Raw genomic sequence first — 26900 nt, forward strand, 5'->3', positions numbered from 1 at the left:
GGGGGCCAGGAAAGCCCCCCCAAAACCACCCAAAAAATCGGAATAAAGGGGGAAAATCCCCCGGGGGGGCTCAAAAATCCCTAAAAAGAGAGTGAAAATCCCAAAGAAAAGGGGGAGAAATCCCACTCTGGGGTGGGAGGGGCGGGAGGGTCCCGGGGGTGCCGGGGTGGGGCAGAGACCCCCGGCAGGGCTCGAAAATCCCCCCCAAAAAATCTGAATAAAGGGGAGAAAAATCCCCCCCCAAAATCACCAAAAAATCCCAAAGAAAGGGGGGAAATCCCCCCAAAAAAGGGGGAAATCCCAAAGAAAGGGGGGAAATCCTAAAGAAAGGGGGGAAATCCCAAAGAAAAGGGGGAAATCCCCAAGAAAGGGGGGAAATCCTAAAGAAAGGGGGGAAATCCCAAAGAAAAGGGGGAAATCCCCCAAAAAAGGGGGAAATCCCAAAGAAAGGGGGAAATCCTAAAGAAAAGGGGGGAAATCCCCCCCAAAAAGGGGAAATCCCAAAGAAAAGGGAGAAATCCCAAAGAAAAGGGGGAAATTCCCATAAAAGGGGGGAAATCCCCCCAAAAAAGGGGAAATCCCAAAGAAAAGGGGGAAATCCCCAAAAAAAGGGGGAAATCCCCAAGAAAGGGGGGAAATCCTAAAGAAAGGGGGGAAATCCCAAAGAAAAGGGGGAAATCCCCCAAAAAAGGGGGAAATCCCAAAGAAAGGGGGAAATCCTAAAGAAAAGGGGGGAAATCCCCCCCAAAAAGGGGAAATCCCAAAGAAAAGGGGGAAATCCCAAAGAAAAGGGGGAAATTCCCATAAAAGGGGGGAAATCCCCCCAAAAAAAGGGGAAATCCCAAAGAAAAGGGGGAAATCCCAAAAAAAAGGGGGAAATCCTAAAGAAAAGGGGGAAATCCTAAAGAAAAGGGGGGAAATCCTAAAGAAAGGGGGGAATCCCAAAAAAAATGGGGGAAATCCCAAAGAAAAGGGGGAAATCCCAAAGAAAAGGGGGAATTCCCGCTCCGGGGGTCTCAGTCCCTCCGCAGGTTCTTGAGCCGCTCCTCCAGGTCGGCGTCGGCATCGGCCAAAGCGGCCGAGGCGGCCTCGGCCCCCCCGCGCCCCTCCCCCGCCGCCAGGGACCCCCCCGGGGGGGGCAGCGCTGGGGACACGGAGGGGCCAATCAGGGGCCATCCCAAAATCCCGCCGGGAATGTCCCAGATAGCCCCAAAACCGCGGTGAACGGCCCCAAAATGCCACGGGAATAACCCCAAAATCCACCCCCCCCCCCCCCCCCGACCGCCCCAAAAACGCCCCCGGTCCTCCCCCCCAAGGTCCCTTAAACACCCCGAAATGTCCCCAAATTCCCCCGAAATGTCCCTGGATTGCCCCAAAATGTCCCCAAATTCCCCCGAAATGTTCCCAGATTGCCCCGAAATGTCCCCGGATTGCCCCGAAATGTCCCCGGATTCCCCCCAAATCCCACCCGGGATATCCCAAATGTCCCCAAATCCCGGCCAACGCCCCCAAAACGCCACCAAATCCCCCCAAATTCCCCTGGATGCCCCAAAGTGCCCCCCCTCCCCCCCCCCCGGCTCCTTAAATCCCCCGGAACGTCCCTGAAATGCCCCCAAATGCTCCAAAATGCTCCCCAAATCTCCCCCAAATCTCTCCAGGATCCCCCAAACCCCTCCAGGACCCCCCCAAAACACCCCCGGGCCCCTCCCCAAAATGCTCCCAAATCCCTCCAGAAGCCCCCCGAACATCCCCAAAACTCCCCCCCCCAGCCCCTTAAATCCCCCCAACCCCCCCCCAACCCCCCCAGGACCCCCCAAATCCCTTCAGAGCCCCCAAAATCCCTCCAGGACCCCCCAAAACACCCCCAGGCCCCTTCAACTCCCCCCAAAAAGCTCCTAAATCCCTCCGGGACCACCCCCCAAACATCTCCAAAACTGCCCCCCAAGCCCCTTAAATCCCCCCAACCCCCTCCCAGCCCCCCCAAATCCCCCGAGGACCCCCCAAATCCCTCCAGACCCCCCAAAATCCCCCCAAAATCCCTCCAGGACCCCCCCAAAACACTCCCAGGCTGCTTCAACTCCCCAAAATGCTCCCAAATCCCTCCGGGACCCCTCCCAAACATCTCCAAAACTCCCCCCCCGAAGCCCCTTAAATCCCCCCAAACCCCCCCAGTTCCCTCCCAGCCCCCCCAAATCCCCCGAGGACCCCCCAAATCCCTCCAGAACCCCCAAAATCTCCCCAAAACTCCTCCACGACCCCCCCAAAACACCCCCAGGCCCCTCCCCAAAATGCTCCCAAATCCCTCTGGGACCCCCCCAAACATCCCCAAAACTCCCCCCCCAAGTCCCTTAAATCCCCTCAAACCCCCCCCAGCCCCCCCAGGACCCCCCCAAATCCCTCCAGACCCACCAAAATCCCCCCCAAATCCCCCCAGGACCCCCCCAAATCCCTCCAGACCCACCAAAATCCCCCCCAAATCCCCCCAGGACCCCCCCAAATCCCTCCAGACCCACCAAAATCCCCCCCAAATCCCCCCAGGACCCACCCTAATCCCTCTAGACCCCCCAAATCCCTCCAGGACCCCCCAAACTCCCCCCAAATCCCCCCGGGACCCCCCAGGCACCCCCTCCCCCACTCACTGGCCAGCTCGTCCGTCAGGTTCAGCCCCAGCTCGTCCAGGACCTGGGACACCACGGCGTCACTGCCGGGACACAGGGACAGCGCTGGGACGCACTGGGACGCACTGGGACTCGCTCCATCGCCGTGTCCCCAAACCCCCATTCCCCAGGTGGCCCCGGGTGTCCCGTGAGTGTCCCCCAAGTGTCCCCTGGGTGTCCCCAGGGGTCCCCCGAGTGTCTCCAAGTGTCAACGAGTGTCCCTGGGGTGTCCCCAAATGTCTCCCAGGGATCCCCAAGTGTCCCCTGGGTGTCCCCAAGTGTCCCCTGGGTACCCCAGGGTGTCCCCCAGCATCCCCAGGTGTCCCCACCTCTCGTCCTCGTCGTCCTCGTCCCCGAGGGCGTCGTCGATGGCGTCGTTCATCAGCTCCTCCTTCATGTCCATGAGCTCCGACTGCTTCTGGAACTCCAGCAGGATCCGCTGGATCTGCGGCAGCTTCAGCTGGGGACACAGGGGGACATCAGGGACACACAGGGGACATCAGGGGACATCAGGGACACCCAGGGGACATCAGGGACACACAGGGGACATCAGGGGACATCAGGGACACCCAGGGGACATCAGGGACACTCCAGGGGACATCAGGGGACATCAGGGACACCCAGGGGACAGCTGGGACACACAGGGGACATCAGGGGACATCAGGGACACCCAGGGGACATCAGGGACATCAGGGACACACAGGGGGACATCAGGGGACAGCTGGGACAATGAGGGGACACCCAGGGGACAAGAGAGTGACCCCAGGGACACCAGTGTGGCAGTGGGGATGCCCAGGTGACCCCAGTGCCCCCCATCCGTGTCCATGGTGTCAGCGTGAGCCAGGTGACCCCACCCAGCTTTCCATGGTGGCCCTGGTGACACCCCAGGTGGCCCAGGTGGCACTCACCTGCCTGTTCATGGTGGCCATGGCCCTGGTGACACCCCAGGTGGCCCAGGTGGCACTCACCTGCCTGTTCATGGTGGCCACGGCCCTGGTGACACCCCAGGTGGCCCAGGTGGCACTCACCTGCCTGTTCATGGTGGCCACGGCCCTGGTGACACCCCAGGTGGCCCAGGTGGCACTCACCTGCCTGTTCATGGTGGCCATGGCCCGTGTCACGCCCCGCATGGCGCTGGCCATGGCGCTGTTGGATTTCAAGGTCTGCACCCGCAGTGCCACCCCCTGCACGTTGGCCCTCATGGCGATGAACTTGCGCACGTAGCGCCGCGTCCGCACCAGGTCCTTGGCCATCACCCGCACCGCGTCCTGGGGACACGGGGACAGCGTCAGCGGGACAGCGGGGACATGGGGACAGCAGGGACACGGGGACATGGGGACACGGGGACATGGGGACAGCGGGGACATGGGGACATGGGGACACAGGGACATGGGGACAGCGTCAGCGGGACAGCGGGGACATGGGGACACGGGGACATGGGGACAGCGGGGACATGGGGACAGCAGGGACATGGGGACATGGGGACAGCAGGGACATGGGGACATGGGGACAGCGTCAGTGGGACAGCAGGGACATGGGGACATGGGGACAGCAGGGACACGGGGACATGGGGACACAGGGACATGGGGTCAGCGTCAGCGGGACAGCGGGGACATGGGGACAGCAGGGACACGGGGACATGGGGACACGGGGACATGGGGACAGCGTCAGCGGGACAGCGGGGACACGGGGACAGCATCACTGGGACAGTGGGGACACGGGGACAGGGGGGACACGGGGATACTGTCACTGCAGCAGCGGGGACACCAGGGCACACACAGGGGTCACAGGGACAGCAGGGACAGCGGGGACAGTGGGGACAGCAGGGATGTGACAGGGGACAGGGGACAGAGAGGGACAGACAGGGGACAGTGGGGACATCAGGGGATATCAGGACAACATCAGAGCGACAGGGGGAACATCAGCAGGGATGTCCAGGGACAGCAAGGGGACATCACAAGGACAGCAGGGACAAGGAGGGGACACGCAAGGGACGTCACGGGGATTGTGGGGACAGACAGGGACAACAGGGATAGACAGGGGACACCATGGGGACAGCAGGGACATCACCGGGACATCCAGAGACAGTGAGGGGACAGTGGGGACAGCCAGGGGACAGCAGGAAGAGACAGGGGACAGTCCCCTTGTCCACTTCATGTCCCCCTCAGTGTCCCCCTGTCCATCCACGCCCCCAGTCCCTGCCTGTCCCCTTGTCCCCTCCACACCCCCAGTCCCCTCCATGTCCCCGTTCCCCAGTCCCCTCGCCCTGTCCCACCCCACCACATCCCCCTGCACCCCTGGTGTCCCCCACTTCATCCCCAGCATCCCCTCCACATCCCCCAGACCCCTCCCTGTCCTCTGCTCCTTCCTGTCCCCTTGTCCCCTCCGTGTCCCTTCCCCCCCCAGTGTCCTCTCCACATCCCCCAGTCCCCTCCCCCTTCTCCCACCCCCCACGTCCCCCCGCTGTCCCTGCTGTCCCCGCTGTCCCCTCTCACCATCTGGCCCTGCTTGGCCATTTTCTTGATGTCCACGATGATTTTCTTCTCCTGCGCCTCCAACTTCTGCCGCTCCCGGTCCAGCTCCCGCACGGCCCTGGCCAGCGCCCGCTGGTTCTGCCGCAGCAGCTCCTCCGGCGTCTTCCGGCGGCCAAAGAGCAGCTCCATGGGGACAGCGGCACCTGGGGACAGCGGGGACAGCGATGGGACAGCGGGGACGGGGATGGGACAGCGAGGGGACACTGGTGGGACACGGCCCAGCTCCCGCTGGCTCTGCCGGAGCAGCTCCTCCAGCGGCCGAAGAGCAGCTCCAGAGGGACACTGGGGACATTGGAGGCACCTGTGGGACACCTGGGGACACCTGAGGGACATTGGGGACACCTGGGGACACCTGTGGACACTGGGGATGTTGTAGATGCCCATGGGACACCTGGGAGCTTTGGGGACACCTGAGGGACGTTAGGGACACTGATGGGACAATGGGGACACTGATGGGACAATGGGGACACTGGTGGGACACTGGTGGGACAATGGGGACACTGATGGGACAATGGGGACACTGGTGGGACACTGGTGGGACACGGCCCAGCTCCCACTGGCTCTGCCGGAGCAGCTCCTCCAGCGGCCGAAGAGCAGCTCCAGGGGGACACTGGGGACACCTGGGGACACTGGGGACACCTGGGGGACACTGGGGACAGTGATGGGACATGGCCCAGCCTCTGCTGGAGCCTCCAACGGCCCAAGAGCAGCTCCAGAGGGACACTGGGGATGCTGGGGACGCTGTGGACACCCATGGGACACCTGAGGGACATTGGGGACACCTGAGGGACATTGGGGACACCTGGGGGACACGGACAGGGGGGGACACAGGGATGTGGTGGCATCTGGATATGGGGGAGACGGGGACAGGGGACACGGGGGACACAGACGGGGGGACGCGGGCCCTGGGGACACCGGGGACAGGGGGGGCCAGGGGGGCCAGAGGAGGACACGGACACGGCGGGGCGACACGGGGGGGACACGGACAGTGGGGACCCGGCGGGGACACTGGGGGACAGAGGGAGAGACATGGACACGGGGGGACAGGGCTGTGACACGGGGGGACAGGGCAGTGACACGGGGGGACCCCTGGGCTGTTCCAGAGTCCCCACTGCCCCCCCAGGCTCCCCTCAGGGCCCCAAAGTGCCCCCCAAAGCCGCTCCCGCCGCCTGAAATCCTCCCGAAATCCCCTTAAATCCCCTTAAATCCCCCACGGACGCCACCCAGGCTCCTTAAATCCCTCCAAGAGCCCGAAAATGTCCCCAAAATGTTCCCAAATCCCTCCAAATTCCCCCCAAACGCCCCCGGCCCTCACCCGGCTCCTCCCGGGCACTTCCGCAAACAGTGACGTCACGCGCGAGGCCGATCACGTGGCGTCAGGCGGGTTTCGATCACGTGACGGCGCCCCCAGGGGAGGAATGAACCACAGAGGAGCGGCGGGAGCGGCCACTTCCGGGGAGGGCAGCGAGAGGAGCGGCCGGAGCGGCACCGCCGCGGGAGGGCGACCCCTGGCAGCGCGGGGGTGTCGGGCCGGCTGGGGGCAACTGAGTGTTCTGGGATTGGAAACTGGGCATACTGGGAGTGCTGGGAATGGGAACTGGGCATACTGGGAGTGCGGGGAGGAGGGAACTGGGCATACTGGGAGTGCTGGGAGTGGGAACTGGGCACACTGGGAGTGCTGGGAATGGGAACTGGGCATACTGGGAGTGCTGGGAGGAGGGAACTGGGCACACTGGGAGTGCTGGGATTGGGAACTGGGCACTCTGGAGTGCTGGGAATGGGAACTCGGCATACTGGGAGTGTTGGGAGTGGGAACTGGGCATACTGGGAGTGCGGGGAGGAGGGAACTGGGCATACTGGGAGTGCTGGGAGTGGGAACTGGGCACACTGGGAGTGCTGGGAATGGGAACTGGGCATACTGGGAGTGCTGGGAGTGGGACCTGGGCATACTGGGAGTGCTGGGAGGAGGGAACTGGGCATACTGGGAGTGTTGGGAAAGGGAACTGGGCATACTGGGAGTGCTGGGATTGGAAACTGGGCATACTGGGAGTGCTGGGAATGGGAACTGGGCATACTGGGAGTGCTGGGAGGGGGAACTGGGCACACTGGGAGTGCGGGGAGTGGGAACTGGGCACACTGGGAGTGCTGGGATTGGAAACTGGGCATACTGGGAGTGCTGGGAGTGGGAACTGGGCACTCTGGAGTGTTGGGAATGGGAACTGGGCACACTGGGAGTGCTGGGAATGGGAACTGGGCATACTGGGAGTGCTGGGATTGGAAACTGGGCATACTGGGACTGCGGGGAATGGGAACTGGGCATACTGGGAGTGTTGGGAATGGGAACTGGGCATACTGGGAGTGCTGGGATTGGAAACTGGGCATACTGGGAGTGCTGGGATTGGGAACTGGGCGTACTGGGAGGAGGGAACTGGGCATACTGGGAGTGCTGAGGAATGGAGCTGGGCCCATTCCAGTTTAACCAGTGACACCCACACCCCCCTCCCAGTATAACCAGTAACACCCACGCCCCCCTCCCACTATACCCAGTATCAAGCAGTCCAACCAGTGAGACCCACATCCACTTCCCAGCATGAACCAGTATAACCAGTACCACCCACTGCATCCCTCCCAGTATACCCAGTATAAACCAGTACTACCCCCCTCCAGAATAACCCAGTATAACCAGTAACATCCCCTGCATACCTCCCAGTATAACCCAGTATAGCCCACTGTAACCAGTAGCATCCCCCTCCCAGTATAACCAGTATAACCAGCCACCCTCCCAGTATAACCAGTAACACCTTCCTCCCAATATAACCAGTATAACCCAGTATAACCAGTCACCCTTCCAGTATAACCAGCCACCCTCCCAGTATAACCAGTAACACCTTCCTCCCAATATAACCAGTATAACCCAGTAAAACCCCCCAGTATAGCCCAGTATAACCCAATAACACCCACTGGGTCCCTCCCAGTATAGACCAGTACAACCAGTAACATCCTCACACCCTGTTCCCAGTATAGCCCAGTATAACCAGTAACACCCCCCCTCCAAGTATAACCAGTAACACTCCCCAGTATAACCCAGTATAGCCCAGTGTAACCAGTAACACCCCCCACTATAACCCAGTATAACCCAGTATAACCAGTAACACCCCCCAGTATAACCCAGTATAGCCCAGTGTAACCAGTAACACTGCCCAGTATAACCCAGTATAGCCCAGTATAACCAGTAACACTCCCCAGTATGACCCAGTATAGCCCAGTATAACCAGTAACACCCCTCAGTATAGCCCAGTATACGCCAGTATAGCTCAGTGTAACCAGTAACACCCCTCAGTATAGCCCAATACAGCCCAGTATAACCAGTAATACCCCCCAGTACAGCCCAGCATAGCCCAGTGTAACCAGTAACACTCCCCCTCCCAGTATGACCCAGTACAGCCCAGTATAACCAGTAACACCCTTCAGTATAGCCCAGTATAACCAGTAACACCCTCCAGTATAGCCCAGTATAACCAGTAACACCCCTCCAGTACAGCCCAGTATAACCAGTAACACTCCCCCTCCCAGTATAGCCCACTATAATCAGTAACACCCCCTAGTACAGCCCAGTATAACCAGTATAACCAGTAACACCCTCCAGTATAACCCAGTATAACCAGTAACACCCCTCCAGTACAGCCCAGTATAACCAGTAACAGCCCCCAGTACAGCCCAGTACAGCCCAGTATAACCAGTAACACCCCCCAGTATAGCCCAGTATAACCAGTAACACTCCCCCTCCCAGTCTAACCCCGTCACGGCCCCCTCCCAGTCCCCACCAGTCCCCACCAGTCCGACCAGTGCGGCCCAGTTCGTTCCCTTCGCTCTTTAATCTCGGCCGAGCAGCGCTGGGGGAGGGGCAGGGGGGGAGGGGCCCCCCCCCGCCCCCGGGGGGGAATAAATAGGGGGGGGCGGGCGGGGCCGGGGCTTTTTGGGGTTGTTTTGGGGTTTTTTTGGGGTTTTTAGGGGGTCCCTCGAGGCAGCGCTGCAGGAAGCGACCCCCACGTCCCCCAGCGGGGTTTGGGGGGGTCCCAAGGGGAGCTGGGGGTTTTTTGGGGGGGGGATTTGGGGTTTTTTTTTGGGGGGGGGGGGGGAGGAATTTGGGGGTTTTTTTTTGGGGCCACTCGAGGTCAGTGGGGTTTTTTGGGGGGGCCCTGGAGGGGTTTTGGGGGTTCACCCCCACAAAGCCCCCAGGAGGTCCTGGGCTGGTCTGGAGGGGTCCTGGGCTGGTCTGGGGGGGGTCCGTGGTTTTGGGGTTTTTTTTGGGGGGGGGGGATCACTTGAGGCAGCGCTCGGGCTCAGCAGCCCCCATAAACCCCCCCCAGCTGGCTCCCGGTGGGTTTGGGGGATCCGGGGTTGGTTTGGGGGGGGTCGGGGAGGGTCAGGGAGCTTTGGGGTTTTTTTGGGGGATCCCCTGGGGTTTTTTTGGGGGGGTCACTCCAGGCAGCGCTCGGGCTCAGCGGCCCCCACAAACCCCCCCCAGCCAACGGGAGGTTTGCGGGCTCCAGCCTTGGTTTGGGGGGGGTTGGTGGAGTTTGGGGTTTTTTCGGGGGGTCCCTGGGGAGGGCTTTTGGGGTTTTTTTGGGGGGGGGGTCACTTGAGGCAGCGCTCGAAGTAGGTGGCCCCCACGTAGCCCCCCCGCAGCGAGCGCTGCACGTTCTGCTCGAAGAGGCGCCGGTTGCTCTGCAGGACCTCGGCCGCCTCTTTGTTCAGGGGGTCCTCGGGGTTCGGCTCCTGCTCAGGGCGAAATTTAGGGTTGGGGGAGCCCCAAAATGTGGGGAGGGGACCCCCAGAATTCCTTAACAACCCCCCCCTACCCCAAAACCCCCTTGTTTGGGGGGTCCCGGGGGTTTTTGGCTCCTATTTTGGGGGGGGGATCCAGCACCTTTTGTTCAGGGGGGTCTTTGGGGTTCGGCTCCTGGATTTTTGGGGACCCTAAAGAGCCCCCTTTAGGGTTAGGGGGGCCCCCAAAATCTGGGGGAGGACCCCAGAACACCTCCCAGGCCCCGGGGGTTAAGAGCAGGGCCCAGCACCCCTTGTCCAGGGGGTCCTCAGGGTTCAGCTCCTGCTCAGGGGGAAATTCAGGGTTGGGAGGACCCAAAATTTGAGGGGGGACCCCAGAATTCCTTAAAACCCCCCGAAGACCCCAGACCCAGAGATTTAAGGTGGGGGCCCCAGCACTCTTTGTTCAGGGGGGTCTTTGGGGTTTGGCTCCTGGTTTTTGGGGGGGTTCAGGGCTGGGGGGGGCCCCTTTAGGAAATTTAGGGTTGGGGGGGGTCCCAAAATCGGGGGGGGGGGGACCCCAGAACCCCTTAAAACCCCCCAGAGGCCAGAACCCCTCGCTCGGGGGTGCCCAGGGTTTGGCTCCTGGCTTTGGGGGGAACTCAGGGGGGACCCCACAGCCCCAACCCCCCCCAGGGACCCCTTCACACCCCCCAGGGCCCCCCTGAACCCTCCCAGGTGTCCCCAAACACCCCCAGGTGCCCCCATGAGGTGCCCCCCCAGTGTCCTCGAGGTGTCCCCAAGGCCCCCAGGTGTGTCCCCAGGTGTCCCTGAGATGTCCCCAAGGTGTCCCCAGGCATCACCAAGGCCCCCAGGTGCCCCCAGGTGTGTCTCCAAGGCCCCCAGGTGTCCTTGAGGTGCCCCCAGATGTCCCCAGGTGTGTCCCCGAGGTGTCCCCAGGGCCCCCACATGTCCCCAGGTGTCCCTGAGGTGTCCCCAGGTGTCCCTGAGGTGTCCCCAAGGCCCCCAGGTGTGTCCCCAGGTGTCCCCGAGGTCTCCCCGAGGCCCCCAGGTGTCCCTGAGGTGTCCCCAGGTGTCCTTGAGGTGTCCCCAAGGCCCCCAGGTGTGTCCCCAAGTGTCCCCAAGGCCCCCAGGTGTCCCCAGATGTCCCCAGGTGTCCCCAAGGCCCCCAGGTGCCCCCAGGTGTCCCTGAGGTGTCCCCAAGGCCCCCAGATGTCCCCAGATGTCCCCAAGTGTCTCCAAGGCCCCCAGGTGTCCCTGAGGTATCCCCAGGTGTCCCCGAGGTGCCCCCAGGTGTCCCCAGATGTCCCCAGGTGTCCCCAGGTGTCCCCAGGTGTCCCCAGATGTCCCCAGGTGTCCCCAGGTGTCCCCAGGTGTCCCCCCTCACCAGGAACAGGTACTGGAGGCCGTAGATGATGGAGTTGATGGTCAGGACGGGCTTCCAGTCCTCCCTACGGACACAGCCAGGGGTCAGCGTGGCCACCACGGCCACCACAGCCCCGCCAGGCGTCAGTAGCCACCCCAGGTATTGGTAGCCCCCCCAGGGCTTCAGTAGCCCCCCCAGGTGTCTGGTGCTCCTCCCTGATGTTTGGTAGCCCCAAGGTATCAGAATCCCCCCCAGTAGCCCCCTCAGCTGTTTGGTGGCCCTCCAGCTGTCCTGAAGCCCACCCCAGATGTTCAGTAGCTCCCCAAGGTGTCAGCAGCCCTCCCAGGGGTTTTGGTAGCCCACCCACAGATGCTGAAGCACATGTTACCCCCCAGGTGTCAGTAGCCCCCATGCAGGTGTTGGTAGCCCCCCCAGGTATTCAGTAGCCCCCCTAGATGTTCAGTAGCCCCCCCAGGTGCTGGTAGCCCCCCCAGGGGTGTCGGTAGCCCACCTGAGGATGTTGAGGCACACGTTGCCCTCCAGGTCGATGTTGGGGTGATAAACCATCGTCTCACACTTCACTTTGGGGGGGTCGTGGGGGTAGCCCTGGCCCACCTGGGGGGGAGGACACGGCCACCAAGTCACCCCCGGGGCTACCGGGCATGGCTCAGTGGCCACCAACCCCCTTCCCAGCCCACAGGGGACACACAGTGCCTCAGGGACCACTGGTCAGCGTTTGGTGGCCACCAGCCCCCAGGTACCACCTTTGACCCACAGGAGCCCTGTCACAGCTCGGCGGCCACTGGTCAGGGCTCAGTGGCCACCTGGTCCCCTCACCCCATCCCCATGGCCACTGGTAGCCATGGGAGCTGGTGGCCACAAGAGGGAAGTTGGTGGCCCTGGGACTTGGTGGGCACAGGAGGGGTTTGGTGGCCATGAGAGGGACTTGGTGACCATGGCAGGGGTTTGGTGGCCACAGGGGAGGTTTGGTGGCCATAGCAGGGGTTTGGTGGCTATAGCAGGGGTTTGGTGGCCACAGTGGGGGGGTTGGTGGCCACAGCGGGGGTCCAGGACTGACCTTAAAGCTGAAGACGAATTTGCCGCCCTTGTAGAAACCCTGTGGGACAGAGAAACGTCACCGGGGGGGAGAAGGGATGGGGGGACAAGGACAGGGGGGGACAGGGGGACAATGGGGACCCCAAAGTGACAGGAGGGGACAGAGGGAGGGGACGGGGGGATGGGGGGACAGAGGGAGGGGACAGGAGGGGACAGGGGGGATGGGGGACAGGGGGAGGGGATGGGGGTGACAGGAGGAGTTGGGGGGACAGAGAAGGGACAGGGGGGTGACAGGAGGGGACAGAGGGAGGGGACAGGAGGGGACAGGCAGGATGGAGGAGGATGGGGGACAGGAGGGGACAGTCCCCATCTCGCCAGGGCAGATAGAGCAAGGGGCCGCAGGGAGGTGGCAGGAGGTGCCAGGGGGTGCCAGGGGGTGCCAGACCCACCTCGTCGGGGCAGATGAGCAGCCGGAAGTGCAGGAGATCGTCCTGGTCGGAGAAGTCGATCTCGCACGTCTTGGGCAGGTTCAGCTCGTTGATGTCTGGGGACAAACAGGGACAACTGAGGACAGCTGGGGACAAGTGGGGACAAGTGGGGACAACTGGGGACATGAGGACACACAAGGATGTGGGTGACAGGGGTGACACATGGGGACCCACGTGACAAACGGACACACAGGTGACACATGGGGACACAAAGGAACAAAGGGGACACAAGGGACACGGGTGACACGGCCATGACAACAACCCCACGAGCCCAACCCCCCGCCCAGGAAGGCCCTACTGGGACCAGAGCATGACCCCAGTGGGGCCCTACTGGGACCAGTACCTGCCCCTTCCTGGGACACTCCTGGAAGCAGTACCTGACCCTCACTGGGACCAGTACCTCCCACCCACCAGGGTCTAACTGGGACCAGCATTCGTCCCTCACCAGCACTTTACTGGGACCAGTATCTGACCCCCACCGGCACCAGTACCTGACCCTCAGCAAGGCCTTGCTGGGACCAGTATGTGACCCTTCCTGGGACAACAGCCCCACTGGGGCCCTACTGGGACCAGTATCTGACCCTTACTGAGACCAGTGCCTGCCTGCTACCAGGGCCTAACTGGGATCAGGCCCTGACCCCAACTGGGACCTAACTGGGACCCTCACCAAAGTCTTACTGGGACCAGTACCTGCCTCCTACTGGGACCAGTACCTGACCTCCACCAGGGCCCCACTGGGACCAGCACCTGCCTCCCACTGGGGCCTAACTGGAACCAGTGTGTGACCCCTACTGGGACCAGCACCTGCCTCCCACTGAGGCCTAACTGGAACCAGTGTGTGACCCCTACTGGAACCAACACCTGAGCCTTACCAAGGCCTTACTGGGACCAGTGTGTGACCACTACTGGAACCAGCACCTGCCTCCCACTGGGGCCTAACTGGAACCAGTGTGTGACCCCTACTGGAACCAACACCTAAGCCTTACCAAGGCCTTACTGGGACCAGTACCTGCCTCCCACTTGAGCCCTACTGGGACCAGTATCTGATTCTTACTGGGGCCAATCCCTGCCCCCACCAGGGACCACTGGGACCAGTACCTGCTGCTCACCAAGGCCTTACTGGGACCAGTACCTGACTCCCACTGAGGCCCGACTGGGACCAGCATCTGACTCCTACTGGGTCCAGCACCCAAACCCAACCAGGCCCCTACTGGGATCAGTCTCTGAGTCCTACTGGGACCAGTACCTGCCTCTCACCAGGGCCTTACTGGGACCAGTACCTGCCTCCCACCGGGGCCTTACTGGGACCAGTACTCGACCCCCACGGAGGCCCTGCTGGAACCAGTATGTGACCCCTACTGGGACCAGTACCTGCCCCTCACCAAGGCCTTATTGGGACCAGTATCAGAGCCCTATTGGTCCCAGTACCGGACCCTCATCGAGGCCCTACTGGAACCAGTACCGGGCCCCAACAGGGCCGTTAACGAGACCAGTACCTGCCCCCCACGAGGGCCCTGGTGGGCCCAGTATGTGGCCCTTACTGGGCCCAGTACGTGTCCGCCTCCTCCCCCCACACCTTTCTGGATGCGGAGCTGCGCGGCCGAGGCCTTTTTGCTGGAGCTCTTGGTGCCGCCCGCCGATTCCTCCTCCTTCTTCTGCTGCTTCAGCGAGAAGAGCTTGATCATCCTGCCGGGCCGGGGCGGCGGGGCCGGGGCGGGTCCGGGCCCCCCCCGGGGCCGAGGGAGCGGGGCCGGGCCGGGGGCGGCTCCGGTTCGGGGGGTCCGGGGGCGACGGGGGCCGGGGGCGAGCGCTGAGGGCCGGCCCGCTCGGCAACTTCCGGAGCCGCTCGGCAACTTCCGGAGCCGCTCGGGACTCTCCGGAACCGCTTCACAACCGCTCGGCAACTTCCGGAGCCGCTTCGTGAAACTCCGGAGAGGGTTCGGGGATCTCCGGTACTACTTCGGGAAGCTCCGGAATGGCTTCGGAACCACTTCGGGAGTTTCCGGAGTCACTTGGAAACTTCCGGAACCGCCTCGGGGATCTCCGGAACCGCTTCTGAACCGTTTCGGGACTTTGCTGAGCGGTCTTAGGGATGTCCGGAGCCGCTCGAAACCTCCCGGAGCCGCTTCGGAGATCTCCGGAAAGGGGGAGGTGGTTCGGGACTCTCCGGAACCGCTTCAGAAACGCTGGGCAATCTCCGGGGCCGCTTCGTGGGTCTCTGGAATCACTTCGGGAACCTCCGGACGGCTTCGGAACCTCTCGGCAAACTCCGGAGTCGCCTGGCAACTTCCGGAACTGCTTCGGAACCGTTTCGGGGGGTTGCGGAACTGCCCCGGGGTCCGCAGGCGCCGCTTTGGAACCGCTTCCGGAGTTTCCGGAATCGCTTCGAGGATCTCCGGAAGGATGGGGGGGCCTCGGGGGTCTCCGGAAGGGGCGGTTCGGGGCCTCGGAGGACTTTCTGGAAAGGCTCGGGCGAGCCCGAGGGCGCTTCGCCTTCTTCCGGAAGGAGATCGACTCGTTCCGGCGCTTCGACCCCGCTTCGGTGTTTTCCGGAGCACTTCGGGTTCTTCCGGAAAAGGAGGCGGAGCGAGGCGCTCCGAAGAGCACAGATCTCGGTCCCTCGGCTCTTTCCGGAACACTTCGGCTCTTTCCGTCAGCCCCTTCGTATGTCCCCAGACCTCTTTCCCGCTCCTCACACTCGGCTCTTTCCGGAACACTTCGGTTCCTCCCGGCTCCCATCAGCCAATCCCGCCCCGGGGGCGAAGTTTGAGGCCCTTTCTCCCAATGGGCGCCGCCATGTTCCCCATGGGCGCGGCCATCTTTACTGAGGCCAGGGGGGTGTACTGGGACCAGTTTCCCCTCCCAGTCCCTCCCGCGGGGCCATACGGGGCCCAGTCCCTTCCCTCTCAGCGCTGCCCGTCCCAGCTCCACCCCACCAGCTCCCAGTTGAGCTCCAGCCGCTCAGGGCGGGGGCATGGATGGAACTGGTGGGGCAGAAGGAGAAGGGAAAACGGGGGGCACAGGGGTCAATCCAGCCCTGAAATAAGGGAGAGTCCCAGAGATCTGGGTCAAATCCAGCCCTGAAGTGAGGGAGAATCCAGGAAATCCAGCTCAAATCCAGCACTGAAATGAGGGAGAATCCAAGAGGCCAAGCCAGGGCTTTATTTTTCCAAGTGACCCCAGGATAATGGGGGACAGGGACATCGCCAGGCCCTGGGAGGCTCTGGGGCAGGATCCGGGGGGAAATCGGAAACATGGGGGGGAATCAGGAGCCCAGGGGGATAACTGGGGTCCTGGGAGGGGTTTCAGCACCCCAGGAGGGGCCATCAGCATCCTGGGGACAGCTCCAGGGATTCCTCGGGATCCACCAGGAGCCGCGAGAACTTTTGGTCTCCAAAGACAGTGCTGAGGCGGCTCTCGAGGAAACGCTGGAGCCCCAGGATGGACTGAACGTCTGCCTTGTCCTGAGGGGAAAGCAGGGAACTTGAGAGGGGCTGGACTCCCAGAGGAACCCCCAGCCCCTCCAGGGGGATTCCCAGACCTCGGTGAGCTGATGGAATTGCCGGAGCAGCCGCCAGCCGTCCCGGGCGAACTCCTCGGGGCTCCGGTAGTGGGGGCTCAGCTTCTCCTGGAGCCGCGCCCGCATCAGCGTCAGGTCGATGGCGTCCCGGCTGTCCTGCGGGATCGGGATCGGGACTGGGGTCAGGGATCCCGCTGGGAGCAGATCCCACACCCGTGGATCCCACTGGGCTCACCGGGGAGCTAGAGAGGCGCTGGAGGGGCCGGCAGGGCTCGTGGCACAGCAGCTCCAGCAGGACGTACTCGCACTTCTGCGGGAGCAGGAGCGGGATCCTGAGATCCCAGCGGGAGCTGCTGGATCCCCCAGGACCACCCTGCACTCACCTGCTGGTCCAGGGGGCTCATTTTGTGGGGGGGTCCCTGCTCCACGTCCAGGCTGGGTGAGGGCAGCTCCTGGCACAGCAAACACGTCCACTCGGGGCTGCAGGATCGGGAATGGGATCCCATGGGATCGGTGCCCGGACACCCCCAGGGGTCTGGGATTGAGGGAAGGGTGTGGGGGGCAGGGAAGGTGGATCCCATGAGGTTTGGGGTCAGTGGGGAGATTCCCAGAGGGATCAGGGACACGAGGTCCCACATTTGGGGTCAGCAGGGGGATTCCCAGAGGGATCAGGGACACGAGGTCCCACATTTGGGGTCAGCAGGGGGATTCCCAGAGGGATCAGGGACAGGAGGTCCCACATTTGGGGTCAGCAGGGGGATTCCCAGAGGGATCAGAGCCAGAGAGCCCAGGGTCAAAGAGGTCACAGCTGATCCACAGGGAGGTGACATGGGGCAGTGGATCGCAAGGGATCCCACGGACATTGGGGGACCCAGAGAGGTGACAAAAGACAGCAGAACCCAGGGACACCGGGAGATCCAGAGGTGACAAGGGGCAGTGGATCCCAGCAGATCCTGGCTCCCAGGGAGGTGACAAGTGGCTGTGAGTCCCAGGGACACTGGGGGACTCGGGGAGGTGACATGGGGCAGTGGATCCCAGACCCCGGGAGGCGCTGAGGGGCAGCAGATCCCGGTGGATCCCAGTGGATCCCGTACCTGGGCACATCCTGCAGGGCGGGCAGGTGGCAGTGCAGGTGGAAGCAGCGCTGGCAGCGGTCGCACATCACCACGGCCCCCGCCTGGCCGCACACGCGGCAGCACGAGACCCCCAGCATTCCTGGGATCACCGGCATCCCTGGGACCGCCGGGACCACCGGGAGCCCCGGGCCCGGGGAGGATCCTGTGGCAGGGCCCAGCTCCACCGGGGGAGGGGGGAGCAGCCCCACGGGTTTGGTGTCCCCGGTGTCCCCGGTGTCCCCGATGGGCGATTCCTGCTGCTCCTCCTGTGCGGGGGGATGCCGTGAGGGAGAGGGGACACAGGCAGGGGACACGGGGGACGGGGAGGGGAACATGGGACACCGGAGGGGGAGGGGGGGACCCTCACCTTGACAGGGGAGGAGAACATGGGATGCTCACCTGGATGGGGACGGGGACACGGGAGGGGGAGGGGCACTGGTGATGCTGGCCTGGATGGGGAAGGGGACACGGAACACAGGACGGGGACAGGGGACAGTGGAGGGGAACATGGGAGACCCTTACCTTGACAGGGAGGGGGACATGGAACACTCACGTGGATGGGAGTGGGACAGGGGAACCTGGAGGGGGACACGGGGGACGCTCACCTGGGTGGGGAGGGGGACAGTGGACACTGGACGGAGACGGGGGTCGCTCACCTTGACACGGAGGGCTCCGTGTGGCTGCGCCGTCCCCGCTGTCCCTGCTGTCCCCGCTGTCCCTGCTGTCCCCGCTGTCCCTGCTGTCCCCGCTGTCCCCGGCGTCCCCTGCTCGATGACGATGACGCTGAACTCCTCGGCTGAGGGCCCCGGGAAGATGCGGAACACGGGCGGCTGGGCCGGGTCCAGCTCCAGGTCCAGCTCCAGGCGCTCCAGGCTCACCCGCGGCACCTTTGGGAGCAGGGGGCTGCCCTGGGCCCCGGGGGGGCCCCTCCTGGGGGGACAGGGGGAGGTCAGAGCCCCCCAGCCCAAGAAGGGACAGTTCCTGGGAGTTTGGGGTGCTGGGAGTCCCCCTGGGCACTTTGGGACAGGGGCAGCCCAGGGACAGAGTGACAAAAATCAGGAGTGCTGGGGACAGGGGCAGCCCAGGGACAGAGTGACAAGGCCTGGGAGCCCTGGGGACAGGGGGACGAGAGACAGGGCTGCTCTGGCCAACCCCTGGCACAGAGGGACCCCAGGAACAGGGGACAGGGACATCCTGGACAAGGAACCTTTAGGAAGGGATGGGATGGGAGGGGCCGCAGGTAGCCCTGGACAGAGGTGACAAAGGACAGAGGGGTCCCAGGGGTCCATCTTCCCCTCCCCCATCCTCCAATTACCGCTTAATGAGCAGCTTCTTAACGAACTTCTCCTCCCTGGGAGAATTCCCGGGTTTCCTCCTGGATAACCGGGGGGGGAAGGGGGTTGTCAGGGCAACCAGGGGGGCTCCAGGAAGCCCCAAATGTCACCCTTGTGACAAGGGGTCAAGACAAGGGGTGACAAGGGACAGGAGGGACCAGGTTGGGGGTGACAAAGGACAGGAGGTCCAGGGGCTGTGAGAAGGGAGGGGGGTCCTGGGGAAGGACCATAAGGGACAGGGGGTCCCAGGACATGGAGTGACAAAGGACAGGGGGTCCCAGGGGGCGGGAGGGGGGTGACAAGGGACAGGGACCCTCCCACTCACCTCCTCACTCCAGTGATGGCGTTTTCAGGGGGGCTGGTGGCTGGTGACAAACACCACGTCAGGGGCTTCCTGCGTGTCCCCTCTCGTGTCCCCCCTCCCCGTGTCCCCCCCACTCACCCAGCTCGGGGGTCTCGGTCAGCTGCGGGTCCAGGTGGGGGGGGGACAGCTGGGGGGGACATTCCAGCCCCTCGGCCCCACAGGGAGGGGTCCAGGGGGGCTCCTGCTCCTGCAGGAGCAGCTCGGGGGTCACCTGTCCCCCACTCACCACCGTGGCCTGGGGGGGGCCCTGCAGGACATTGTGGGGGGGGGGCATCACCAGGGGGCTCCCGGGGGGGTGGGACCCCCAAAAATGTCCCCCCAAAGTACCTGTGAGGCGGGGGAGGGGTTCCGGGGGCTGGCAGCAGGGGGGGGGCTCAGCGAGGGCGGGGGGCTCAGCGAGGGGGGGAGGGGATGCTCCGAAATGATGGTGCCTGTGGGGGAGGAGGGGTGTCAGGGTGGCCCTGGGGTCCCCTGACACCCCTTGTGCCTCGTCACCGCCCACCCTGGGACCTCCTGCCCCCAGTCACCCCTCATGTCCTGGTACTCCTTGCCTCCTGTCACCTCCCACCTGGGACCCCCTTGCCATTTGTCACCTCCCACCTGGCACCTCCTGTCCCTTGTCACCCCCATCCTCTTCCCTCCCGTCCTTCGTCACCCCACGTCCTGCTCCCTCCTGCCCCTTGTCCCCCCATGCCCTGCTCCCCGGTGTCCCCTCACCAAAGCTCTCGGCGCTCTTGGTCCAGGCGTGCAGGTCCCACTGGAATTTCATGTCCCCCTGGGGCTCCACAGGCTCCACGATGACCCGAAGCGCCCGGAGCAGCTGCGAGTGGATCTGGGAAAGGGGGGGGACAGCAGCACGTGGGGACCTCGGGAGGACACAGGGGACACTGCCTGGGGGGTGGCACAGCGTGGGGACAGCGAGGGGACAGGGGAGAGCACCCCAGGGACGTTGTCACAGCACAGGGACACCCAGGGGGACGTGTGGGACCACAGTGAGAGGGACTGCAGGACCCAGAGGGGGGGGATGTGGCACCCTGGTGGCACCTGTGAGGGGACGTGCCAAGGATGACCCCCCCAGCACCCCGGGGGACACCACCAGTGGGGTGGCAGCAGGGGACACAGGGCACCCTGGGGACAAACTGTCCCTTGGGTACTGTCCTGTGACCCCCTGAGCCCCAAAACAGGAGACACGGGGGACACCTGAGCCCAGGTGAGAGGTGGCACATCCTGGGGGTGGCTTCACTCCAAGGGCACAGAGTCCCAGGCACAGGGGGACACAGCTGTCCCCAAGTGCCACCCCTGGGAGTCCCGGCCCGACACGCTGCTCTGGGGGGCTCTGAGGGGAATCTGGGGGGCTCCAGGGGGCTCTGAGGGGGTTTGGCTCCTCACCAGCTGCTCTGCACTGCCTGGGGGTGGCTTTGCTCTGAGAGTGCAGCATCCCGGTGACAAGGGACACGACTGTCCCCAAGTGCCACCCCCTGCCCCAGGAGCTGTTTGGGGGAAGTGGAGGAGGGATTCTGAGAGGAATCTGGGGGGTTTTTGGGGGGGTTCAGCCCCTCACCAGCCTCCTGGAGAGCAGCAGGGCGGTGCTGTGGGGGCTGCCGAGGGCGCGCGCCGCGAAGCGCAGGACGTGCTCCTGCTGCCGCTGCACTTTGCTCATGGCCCGGTGCTGCTGCTCCAGCTTCTCCTGCTGCCCCTCGGTCACCCGCTGCCAGGCACAGGGAGGGGACACCGCTGTCACCGGGCCGGGCCACGCGGGGACGAGCTGGGGACGGCCCCGGGCTCACCTGGGCGTCGCTGACCAGCACCTTGCCGCGCTTGTTGAGCTCCTTCATGATCTGCAGGATGGCCATCTTCACCTCCACCTGCACCCGCTTCTGCACGTCCGTCACCCGCCGGATGCTGCCGGGAACGGGGGGGTCAGGGGGACGCAGGGCACGCGGGGGGACGGGGAGGGGGACACGGGGGACACCCACAAGCCACGCAGCTCCTTGGTGGAGCGCTGCAGCACGGCGTGTTTGTCCCCCAGGCGCTGCACCAGCGCCGCCAGCACCGAGCGCTGCTCCCGCACCGCGTCCTCCAGGAACTGAGACCTGGAACAGGGGGAAAGGAGGGGGAAAAGACGGGGAGGAAAAGACGGGGAGGAAAAGTCGGGGAGGAAAAGACGGGGAGGAAAAGACGGGGAGGAAAAGACGGGGAGGAAAAGACGGGGAGGAAAAGACGGGGAGGAAAAGACGGGGAGGAAAGAGAGGAATGGGGCAGGAAAGGGAGGACAAAAAGGGGGAGAAAAGAAGAAGAGGGAAAAGCAGGGGAAAGGAAAAAGGGGAAAAAGGGGGAGAAAAGGAGGGAGAAAGGGGGGCAAGAGGGGAAAAGGGGGAGGGAAGGAGGTGAAGGGGCAGCGAAGGGAGGACAAAAAGCGGGGAGAAAAGGAGGGGGAAGGAGGAAAAAGGAGGGGGAAAAGGGGAAGGGGGGCAGAAAAAGGGGGGGAAGGGGATGGGAAAAGGTGCAAGAGAAAAGGAGAAATAATCTTATTAGCTCATTAACCTTTAATGAGCTAATTAATCTTCATTAGGCATCAGTTATCTAATTCACTTGGTTAGTGGATTAAGGGTTTTTAATTAAGGAGATGCACCAGGTACCACTCTGTCATTTAATCCCTTATGCAATTAGATCTTATCTAACAAAAATGCTTTTGACACCATTAACGATCAAGTAAGTGAGCTAATTAATAAGGTAAGCAAGCTAATGAGATATATGCTTAGATAAGTAATCAAATTAGTTATTGATTCCCCCAGAAGTTTGATCAGTCTGAGAGCAAAAACCAATAAAAAACCATTTAAAAAACAGCAAAACTTTGCAAAACCATAAACAAAGCCCAACTAATTGATTAAAAACTAATTTAAACAACCAACAACATAATTAATTGATTAGTCATTAACTAGGTCTCTCCAGCTCTAGCCACTCCAACACTCCCTCTGCTAATTAATTCTCACCTTTCTCAACCCTTCAGTACCCGCCCAACTAAGGAGTTCTGTTTATAAAATCAGTAATTAACTAACGAGAGCAATTAACCTGCAGGCCAACTCCAGGTGTTTTTCAGTAACGAATCAGCTCAATCAATTAATTAAAGCCACCTTTAAGGGTGGCCTTGCTGAGCAGGTGCCCTTTCACTCATCAAACCGATTCCTCGTTTTCCAGGGCTGGGTGACTGCCGCGCTAATTAGGCATGCAAATGAGGGGGGCGGGACTCACTGGTGGTCGCGGTGGGTGCCCAGGTGACAGTCCCGGCACGTGAGGGTGTCACACGTGCTGCAGAACAGCTCCAGCGGCTCCGCAGGGTGCGCCGGGCACTGCACGGCCCCGGCCCGCGGCACCGCCCCGCCTGCCGAGAGACCGGAACCGGTGGGAACGGGCTGGGAATGGGAATGGGAACGGGATGGGACTGGGATAGGAGCGGGAATGGGAACGGCACTGGGATGGAACTGAGATAGATGCGGGAATGGGGTGACACCGGGAATGGCACCACGATGCAACTGAGATAGGAGCGGGAATGGGAACGGGGTGGGAATGGGACCGGGATGGGACTGAGATAGGAGTGGAATGGGGTGACACCGGGAACGGGGATGGTGCTGGGATGGCACCAGGAATGGAGCTGGGAATGGGGTGGGAATGGGAATGGCACCGGGATGGAACTGAGATAGGAGCAGGAATGGGGTGGGAATGGGAATGGCACAGGGATCAAACTGAGATAGGAGTGGGAATGGGAATAGAGTGGCACCAGGAATGGCACCAGGATGGAACTGAGACAGGAGCGGGAATGGGAATGGGGTGACACCAGGAATGGGGATGGGACCGGGATGGAATTGAGATAGGAGCAGGAATGGGAACGGGGTGGGAATGGGGATGGGACTGGGATGGGACTGAGATAGGAGTGGGAATGGGAATGGGGTGGGAATGGGGATGGGACTGGGATGGGACTGCGATAGGAGCGGGAATGGGAATGGGGTGGGAACGGGACGGGGATGGAACTGAGATAGAAGCGGGAATGGAATGGGGTGGGAATGGGGATGGGACTGAGATAGGAGTGGGAATGGGAATGGGGTGACACCGGGAATGGCACCGGGATCGAACTGAGACAGAAGCTGGAATGAGAATAGAGTGGCACCGGGAATGGCACCAGGATGGAAATGAGACAGGAGCGGGAATGGGGATGGTGCTGGGATGGAACTGAGATAGGAATGGGAATGGGGTGGGAATGGGAATGGCACCGGCATGGAACTGAGACAGGAGCAGGAATGGGAAGAGAGTGGCACTGGGAATGGGGTGGGAATGCTGCTGGGATGGCACCAAGAATGGAGCTGGGAATGGGGTGGGAATGGGACTGGGATGCAACTGAGATAGGACCGGGAATGGGAATGGAGTGGAATAGGCTGGGAATGGTACTGGGAATGGGATCAGGAATGGCACTGGGATGGAACTGAGATAGGACCAGGAATGGCACCAGGAATGGAGCTGGGAACGGGGTAGGAATGGGACTGGGAACAGGGTAGGAATGGCACTGGGAATGGGGCTGGGATGGCACTGGGAATGGGGCTGGGAATGGGGCTGGAATGGCACTGGGGATGGCACTGGGGATGGTGTTGGGATAGAATCAGAACAGCACCGAGATGGAACCAGGAGAGGGCCCTGAATGCCACCAGGAATGGTACTGGGATGGAACTGGGACAGGGCTGGGAATGGTGCTGGGATGGCACGGGGAATGGAACTGGGATGGGACCATGAACGGCACTGGGAATGGTGGTGGGAAGGCACCAGAAATGGCATAGGAACAGAACTGGGATAGGACTGGGAATGGCACCAGGATGGCACTGAGAGAACACAGGAATAGCACTGGGGCGGTACTGGGAATGGCACTGGGACTGGCACCTGGAATGACACCAGGATGGATCCGCTGATGGAGTCAGCGCCTTGTTAAGGGCGGGACAGGGACAGTGACAGGGACTGGAGTCACAAGGACAAACACAAGGACAGGGACAGGAGGTGGCACAGACTGAGCAGCCGCAGAGGGTGAGAAGGATGGGACTGGGGCCATGGACAGTGACAGCGAGGTGCTGGGTGTACCTGACCCTCTGACGGGCCTGCACGTAGGTGTCACACAGTGACGGGAACAGGGACAGGCAGGGGCCAGGAGGTGCCAGGGACTCACCCAAGGCCCGCACGGTGTGGTCCCGGGTGTACCTGACCCTCTGATGGGCCCCCACGCAGGTCTCACACAGCGGCTCCGCGCACTCCAGGCAGAAGCTGGTGGCCGCTGCATTGTCCTCACAGCTGGTGCAGCTCTGGGGACAAGGGACACGCTGGGGGACCTCCCTCCCCCCAGTCAGCGCTAATTAGCGCTAACGAGGCACTACCTGCCTGCTGCCCTGGCCGAGGGCTGGCCCAGCCCCGCTGTCCTGCAGGAAGAAGTTCTCCATGATGTCACCGAGGGGACACTGCTGGTGGCACACGGGGCAGCCAAACACTGGGGGGGACAGAAAGAGGACACAGTCACCCCACACCCTCCTCTGTCACCTCCATTTGTCAGCAAATGCTGGCTCATTAGTGGGGTGGGGGCTGGGGACCTCCAAAACGGAGCCCCAGGGCCACCATGACCACTGATGTCACCAGAGAGGTCCCTGTCCCCTTCCCAGAGAGGGAGACAGGGATGGTGACAAGGAGTCACCAATGGGGTCAGAGCGTCCCCCAGGACAGGACACTCCCACGGTGGGGTCACAGTGTCCCCTGGGGTGGGACACCTGCCAAATGGGGTCACAGTGTCCCCCAGGTTGGATACTGGGGTCATCCCCTCCCCATAGAGCTCCCAGTAATTCCTGCAGCAACCCGGTAACTCCAAGAGATCCCAATAGTTCCAAGTGCCTCCTCAGTGCTCCCTGAGCTCCCAGGAACGCTCAGTGTCCTCCATAAACCAGAGATGCCAGTAACCCCCAGCATTCCCAACAAACCCCAGCAATCCCACTGACCACCAGTGATCCCAGTAAACCCAAGTGCCTCCCCAGTGCTCTCTGAGCCCCCAGTAAGCCCCAGTGATCCCAGTAAGCTCCAGTGATCCCGGTAACTCCCAGTGGTCCTCAGTGTCCCCAGTAACCACCAGCGCTCCCATTTCACGCCTCCTCCTCACCCTGCCCGTCGCTGCCGGCGGCTCCCGGCGCGGCCCCGAGGCAGCCCCGGCACACGGAGTGCAGGCAAGGCAGCAACCGCGGTTCCCGCTGGGGGCTGAGCCGCTCCCGGCAGGCGCCGCAGAGCTCCAGCAGCTCCAGGGGCTCCGGCGGCTCCGCTCCCGTCGCCTCGGGGCCGTTCCCGACCGCCACCGGCAGCGGCACCGACATGGCTGCCCCGTCCCACTCAAACGCCGCACGGCCTCCTCCTCCCGCCCCCGCCCTGGCGCACAGCCAATCACCGCCCGCTGCGCACGATTGACAACGCGGAAAACCAATAAAAGAGCTGGAGGGCGGGGAGTAGAGAAGATTGACAGCTCTCGGCAGCAATGGGAGAGGGGGAGCGGGGATAGAAAGGGCGGGAAGACGCCTCCTGCACGTGAGTGGGAACGGACCAATCAGCTCGCAAAGCGCTCGGAGAGGAACCAATCAGCGGCCGAAGAGCCCGGGGAAGGCGGGGACTTCTTGGATGGACCGGCCAATCGGCATCGGCGTTCCGCGGGCAGGCGGAGCCGAGGCCCCGATCGACGGCTGGATAAACCAATAGGAAGCAGGAGGGGGGAGGGACTGGGAATGCTGGGAGTTACTGGGGTGACGGGGGATTGATGGGATCACTGGGGATTACTGGGATCACTGCAGGTCATTGGCATCACTGTGGGTCACTGGGAGCTCAGGGAGCACTGGGCAGGCACAGGGGATTATTGGGAGCACTGGAGGTTACTGGGAGCACTGAAGAGGGACTGGGAGTGCTGGGCAGCAGAACTGGGCAGGGACAGGGGGCACTAAGAAGGGACTGGGAGAGCTGCAGGGTTGAACTGGGAGCACTGGGGAGTATAGCAAGGGGGTTACTGGGGACACTGGGAGTTACTGGGAGAGCACGGAGGATGGCTGAGAATGCTTGGAGGACACTGGTGGCTGCTGGGGGTGTTACTGGAGGGCCCTGGGCAGCACTGGGACCAATGGCTGAGGGGCCCTGGGCACTGGTGGCCCCGGAACGGTGTTCCCAGTGTCCCCCCACCTCCACCCAGTGTCCCCTCATGTCATCCCAAGTCCCCTCCTGTCCCCTTCCACGTCCCCAGTGTCCCCCTTGTCCCCAGCTGTGCCCTGGGGGCTTTGGGGGTCCCTGAGGATCGGGGTGGCACCCAGGGGGGACAGAGGACAGTGCTGCCCTGCTGGCCTTGGTGACACAGGGGGCCCTGCCGGGGTCCACAGGGGAATTTCTGAAGGAACCCTGACACGGCCTGTGGCTACTGCCACTCCTGTGGGGTGGCCACGGGGATGTGGGGTGGCCACTGGCACCCACAGACAATGGAAATGACCTGGGGACAACCCATGATGTGGGCAGTGACCTCTCCACGGTGGCCACAGGGACATGGAGTGGCCACTGGCACCCACGGCCAGTGTAAATGACCCAGGGAGGACATGGCCAGTGGCCACAGGGATGAGTTTGGTCCCTTGACCTG

At 62.7% G+C, this 26900-nt stretch overlaps 3 protein-coding genes across 9 annotated transcripts; all 3 read right to left on the reverse strand.

Moving 5' to 3' along the window:
* Nucleotides 1–890: 890 nt before the first annotated feature.
* CHMP2A (charged multivesicular body protein 2A) lies at nucleotides 891–6611 on the reverse strand. Of its 2 annotated transcripts, XM_032094779.1 has the most exons (6): nucleotides 6507–6611; nucleotides 5153–5334; nucleotides 3746–3925; nucleotides 2987–3117; nucleotides 2640–2701; nucleotides 1017–1144 (listed from the first exon to the last, which is right to left on the reverse strand). In XM_032094779.1, exons 2-6 carry the CDS (start codon nucleotides 5318–5320, stop codon nucleotides 1017–1019), a joined length of 669 nt encoding a protein of 222 aa, XP_031950670.1. In that variant the 5' UTR covers nucleotides 5321–5334; nucleotides 6507–6611. The 2 variants fall into 2 exon arrangements, with proteins under 2 accessions (XP_031950671.1, XP_031950670.1); XM_032094780.1 differs by lacking the exon at nucleotides 6507–6611 and having other exon boundaries at nucleotides 891–1144; nucleotides 5153–5320.
* Nucleotides 6612–9485: 2874 nt separating this feature from the next.
* On the reverse strand, nucleotides 9486–14742 carry UBE2M (ubiquitin conjugating enzyme E2 M). Of its 2 annotated transcripts, none has more exons than XM_032094783.1 (6): nucleotides 14466–14742; nucleotides 12851–12945; nucleotides 12424–12462; nucleotides 11857–11960; nucleotides 11367–11430; nucleotides 9486–9970 (listed from the first exon to the last, which is right to left on the reverse strand). In XM_032094783.1, the coding sequence occupies exons 1-6, from the start codon at nucleotides 14572–14574 to the stop codon at nucleotides 9830–9832; spliced, it is 552 nt and encodes a 183-aa protein (XP_031950674.1). In that variant the 5' UTR covers nucleotides 14575–14742; the 3' UTR covers nucleotides 9486–9829. The 2 variants fall into 2 exon arrangements, with proteins under 2 accessions (XP_031950674.1, XP_031950675.1); XM_032094784.1 differs by lacking the exon at nucleotides 9486–9970 and adding an exon at nucleotides 10035–10154 and having other exon boundaries at nucleotides 14466–14655.
* A 1276-nt stretch (nucleotides 14743–16018) lies between these two features.
* TRIM28 (tripartite motif containing 28) lies at nucleotides 16019–25656 on the reverse strand. Of its 5 annotated transcripts, none has more exons than XM_032094703.1 (18): nucleotides 25401–25654; nucleotides 24634–24743; nucleotides 24429–24561; nucleotides 22475–22604; nucleotides 21199–21315; nucleotides 21010–21124; nucleotides 20784–20930; nucleotides 19940–20054; nucleotides 19550–19653; nucleotides 19301–19469; nucleotides 19184–19223; nucleotides 18840–18899; nucleotides 18130–18454; nucleotides 17504–17790; nucleotides 16793–16889; nucleotides 16645–16719; nucleotides 16431–16565; nucleotides 16019–16353 (listed from the first exon to the last, which is right to left on the reverse strand). In XM_032094703.1, exons 1-18 carry the CDS (start codon nucleotides 25606–25608, stop codon nucleotides 16216–16218), a joined length of 2505 nt encoding a protein of 834 aa, XP_031950594.1. In that variant the 5' UTR covers nucleotides 25609–25654; the 3' UTR covers nucleotides 16019–16215. The 5 variants fall into 5 exon arrangements, with proteins under 5 accessions (XP_031950594.1, XP_031950595.1, XP_031950593.1 ...); XM_032094704.1 differs by having other exon boundaries at nucleotides 18181–18454; nucleotides 24429–24579; XM_032094702.1 differs by having other exon boundaries at nucleotides 24429–24579.
* Nucleotides 25657–26900: the final 1244 nt, after the last annotated feature.

This window comes from Corvus moneduloides, chromosome 33 (genome assembly GCF_009650955.1).
Source record: "Corvus moneduloides isolate bCorMon1 chromosome 33, bCorMon1.pri, whole genome shotgun sequence".
NCBI classification, from domain to species: Eukaryota; Metazoa; Chordata; class Aves; order Passeriformes; family Corvidae; genus Corvus; species Corvus moneduloides.